Genomic DNA, 4,240 nt, shown 5'->3' with positions numbered 1-4,240 from the left:
ATGCATGCATACACGTCAATATATGCATGCATACACCCCAATATATGCATGCATGCATACACCTCAATATATGCATGCATACACCCCAACACCTGCACGTACACCCCAGTCACTGGCATCGTAATCAGGCATTCAAAGTTTGAGGTGTATCGACAGCGACGCTGCGAGGTGTATTGCAGATACGCTGAGAACGTGGGGTGTATATGCAGCTGAAGGCTGTCCGCGGTGTGTATGCACGTGTGGGGTGTATCTGCATGCACGTGTGGGGTGTATCGGCATGCACGTGTGGGGTGTATCTGCATGCACATGTGGGGTGTATCTGCATACACATGTGGGGTGTAGTGTATATGCATGCATGCATGCGTGGGGTGTGCAACTGCATGCTGTGGGGCGTATATATGTAATATATATTTTATATACATAATATAATATATATTATATACATTATATATGAAAAATATATATTATATATATAAACATACACATATAACATATAAAAAGTATATTATATACATATACAAGTATATAAAACATATAAAATAAATAAAATAAAGATAATAGATATAATAATATTATGATGTCTAACCGTGAAGCACATCGAAGGAGCCGTCTACGTAGACAATTCTGTCTCCTTTCTTTGGCTTCTTTGGGGTGCCGATGAACTGCAGAAGCCGTTTAGAAGATAAGAAGAGGTTTGTGCTTCTTGAGGGCTGCGATGCATGCGCAGCAGCTGTGGGGTCTTCCGCTGTCTGCCCACCTGCTGCTGCTGCTGATGCTGATGATGATGTAGATGCTGCGGATGCTCCTGTTGCAGGTGCTGCTGCTGCTGCTGCTGCTGTGTCTTCAGCACTTGCAGCTTCTGATGCAGCAGTTTCTGTCTCTTCTGTTGCTGCTGCTGCGTCGTGCTGCTGCAGCAATTGTGGTGTATGCGCTGCATTAATTTGCGTGGCTTGTGAAGAACTAAAAAACTGCTGGACAGCGGTTTGCTGCTGCTGCTGCCTCGAAGTAACTGCTGCTGCTGCTGCTGCTGCTGTTTCAGCAGCAGCATCCGTCCCCCCCGACGTAGCAACAGCAGCACCACTCGCAGCAGCAGCAGCAGCATCACAAGCAGCACCCTCATACGAAGCAGCAACATCAGCAACATCAGCAGCATCAGCAGGAGCAGCAGGAGCAGCAGGAGGAGGAGAAAGAGGTAGATGTGCTGTTGCATGCAGCAGCTTTTTAGTAATTGCTGTTGAGCTGACGCCTTCAGTCCTCGCGAACGTTTTCATCCTTCCTGCTGCTCTCGGGCCTGCATATGCGTCTTCACCTGTCGAGCTGCACACCCAGTCGTCCCCGTGAGCAGCAAATTCACAAGATAGAGCATCTAGAAGGTGCGTAGACACTGCGTAGGGTGTCCCTACAACAACTTCATCAACCCACTTACAGCTAGCTATTACTTCTGCTCTTTCTGCTGCACTGTAGACAGGAAGGAAGCCTTTTGCTGCTAATACTGCTTCATCGCCGTTTATACCGACTACTAAACAACACCCTAATTCTCGCGCTTGTCTTAATGCATTCAAGTGACCAGAGTGCAGCAAATCAAATACACCGTCTACATACACTCGGCCCAGTAAGCATCGCCCTCCAATGCTCCTGCTGCTGCTCCTGCTGCTCCTGCTGCTGCTGCTGCTGCACCTGCTACTGTTGTTGTTCTTGCTGCTGCTGCTGCTGCTGCTGCCGTTTCCAAGCGACAGAGGCAGGGGGATCGGGGTACTAGAAGGCGGGCTGCTGCTGCTGCTGCTGCAGTTGCTGCTGCAGTTGTGGCAGTTGAGCCCGCTGCTGTTGCTGCTGTTGCTGCTGTTGCTGCTGTTGCTGCTGCTGCATTCCTCGTTGTAGAAGCAGCAGCTGCCTGTTGCTGCAGAGAAATCCGACAACACTGCAGCACCAGTTTCATCATCATAAACAAACATCAGCGGCTCGCCAGCAGCAGCAGCAGCAGCAGCAGCAGGAGCAGCAGCTTCTGTATCTTCATCTGCTGTGCTTGCTGCAGTGCTGGAACAAGCAGTGCTCTGCTGCCCCTCCTGTCCCTGACTCCTGACCTCTACACCTTCTTTCATATCTAACCGCTCATCCAGTGCTGCTGCTGCTGCTGCTGCTGTTGCTGCTGCTGCTGCTGTTGCTGCTGCTGCGGCTGGTGATGCAACCTCTGCTGCTTCTGCCGCTGCTAGAACAGCTGTTTCTGCTTCTGCTGCAGCAGCTGCATTTCCTTCTGTTGAGACTACTGCTTGTGCTGCAGTTGCAGCTTCTTCTGTTGCTGCAGGGACTGCAGCAGCAACTGCTGCCTCGGTTTCTTGTGCTGTCGCTGCTGCTGCTGCTGCTGAATCCAAGTTGTCTGCATGTGTATTGGATGCGAGGAGGTGTGCCTTCAGTGCGGAGACATCTGCTGCTGCTTTTGCATGCAGTTGCTGCTCATCACATAGAGAGCAAGGAAGAGCAGCAGCAGGGCGGCCTGCAGCAGCAGCAGCAGCAGAGGAGGGAGCTTGGGGCCCCCTCTGTGATATCAGGTGGGCCCCATGACTGGACAGCAGAGAGCGAAGGACTTTATCTGCAGCAATTAGCTGATAGACATGTATCAGGCGGTGTAGGTAGCAGATGTCTGTACAGCCTAGAGGCGAAGCCGAGCAAGAAGCCATTGTGCTGCTGCTACATGCATGCATGCATGCATGCATGCACACATGCATGCATGCATGCAAGAGTTAAAGGAAGAAGTCCGAAATAAAAACCAGAAACACCCACAATCCACAAGGGGAGAGCACAGCAGCAGCTGAGCAGCAGCAGCAGCAGCAGCAGCAGCAGCAGCAGGCCTGCAGCCTAGCGGTGGTCTTCTGGGGTTAAAGACAAATAAATATAAACAGCAATCATAAAAAGAAATAAATAAAGATAAACAATAATCGTCAGCAGCCAGACCCTCCCCCAGCAGACACCCAACAAGAGCGCTCTGCTGCAGCTTTGCTTTGCTGCTGCAGCAGTTTGCGGTGTACGTACACCGAAAGAGAGTGTATAAAGTAAGAAAAAGAAAAGTAAATAAAATTATAAATAGACGTCAAGATAAGCTGTCAAATGCTGCATCAATCAAAATAAAATAAACATAGATCCCGATACACCGCAACTCTCTTACTGCTGCTGCTGCTGCTGCTGTTGATATATATATATATTATATTTATAGGGCTGCTGGGGGCCGCTGCAGCACAGATCCGTGTAATGCTGCATAACTTTGCTGCTCTTTCTTATCCTTTATTTTATTTTTTTAAAGAACAATACTCAGTAAGTTATATTCTTAAATAAATGTATTAAAGCAGAGCGCTAGAAACGAAGCTCTCTCTTTATAGCCTTCTTCTTGCGTTATAAACATCCTTACTACCATTAAAACCCTACAATAAGATAGCAGCAGCAAATATAAATTTTAATCAACATATCTCTCTATCCACTCTACTCTCTGCATGCATTCGTTTTGTTGTTGCATGCGTGCATGCACCAACGAAACAAAACAATAAAAAATTCTTAAAAAGAAATAATTTAATTTATTAAAGCCCCAATCTATACTCGCCGCTGCAACTCCTCTGTGGGCAATCACAAACAACCACCATCTCAATATTAAACCCTCGGGTCATATGCATGCATGCATGTATGCATGCATACATGCATGCATACATGCATGCACGCATGCCTTCACGAACTGCATGTATGCATACATGCATGCATACACGAACTGTATGCATGCATGCATGCATGCATACACGAACTGCATGCATGCACCAGGAATTGCATGCACGCATGCATGCATGCGTGCCCTGTTTGCATGCATGCATGCATGCATGCAGTTGGTTGATCCTCGGGCTGCACGCAGCCTGTAGTAGCATCCCTTTCTTATTATTCTTTTAAGCGTAGGAAAACAGCTAGCTACAGATAGTTAGCTACGCACAGCTAGTTAGCTAGCTAGCAGCTATGTTTGTCTGAGTTGATGGGTTGTTCAGAGTTTTAAAGATAGGGGTTTAGAGACTGTCTCCCCCTCTCTGCATGCTGCTGTGGGGCTGCCATTGTTTTCTGTCTCTGTCTCTTCTGTCTCTTATACTGATCTAATATATATAAAAAATATGCGTTTATATATATGTATAATTATATGAGAGAGATAAATATTTACGTGCATGCAAATGCACATATATATGAATGCGTTTATATATATATATATATATATATA

At 47.0% G+C, this 4,240-nt stretch overlaps 1 protein-coding gene across 1 annotated transcript; it reads right to left on the bottom strand.

Annotated features, from left to right (window-relative positions):
- Positions 1-581: 581 nt before the first annotated feature.
- EAH_00063810 (phosphoethanolamine cytidylyltransferase, putative) lies at positions 582-2,675 on the bottom strand (the record flags this gene model as incomplete). The annotated part of the gene is made up of 1 exon (XM_013393070.1): positions 582-2,675. The coding sequence occupies one exon, from the start codon at positions 2,673-2,675 to the stop codon at positions 582-584; it is 2,094 nt and encodes a 697-aa protein (XP_013248524.1).
- Positions 2,676-4,240: the final 1,565 nt, after the last annotated feature.

This window comes from Eimeria acervulina, genomic scaffold, assembly GCF_000499425.1.
Source record: "Eimeria acervulina Houghton genomic scaffold, Eah_scaff1888, whole genome shotgun sequence".
In the NCBI taxonomy this organism is placed as follows: Eukaryota; Apicomplexa; class Conoidasida; order Eucoccidiorida; family Eimeriidae; genus Eimeria; species Eimeria acervulina.
The sequence above is the reverse complement of the archived record's forward strand: the minus strand, read 5'-3'. Positions and strand labels throughout refer to the sequence as shown.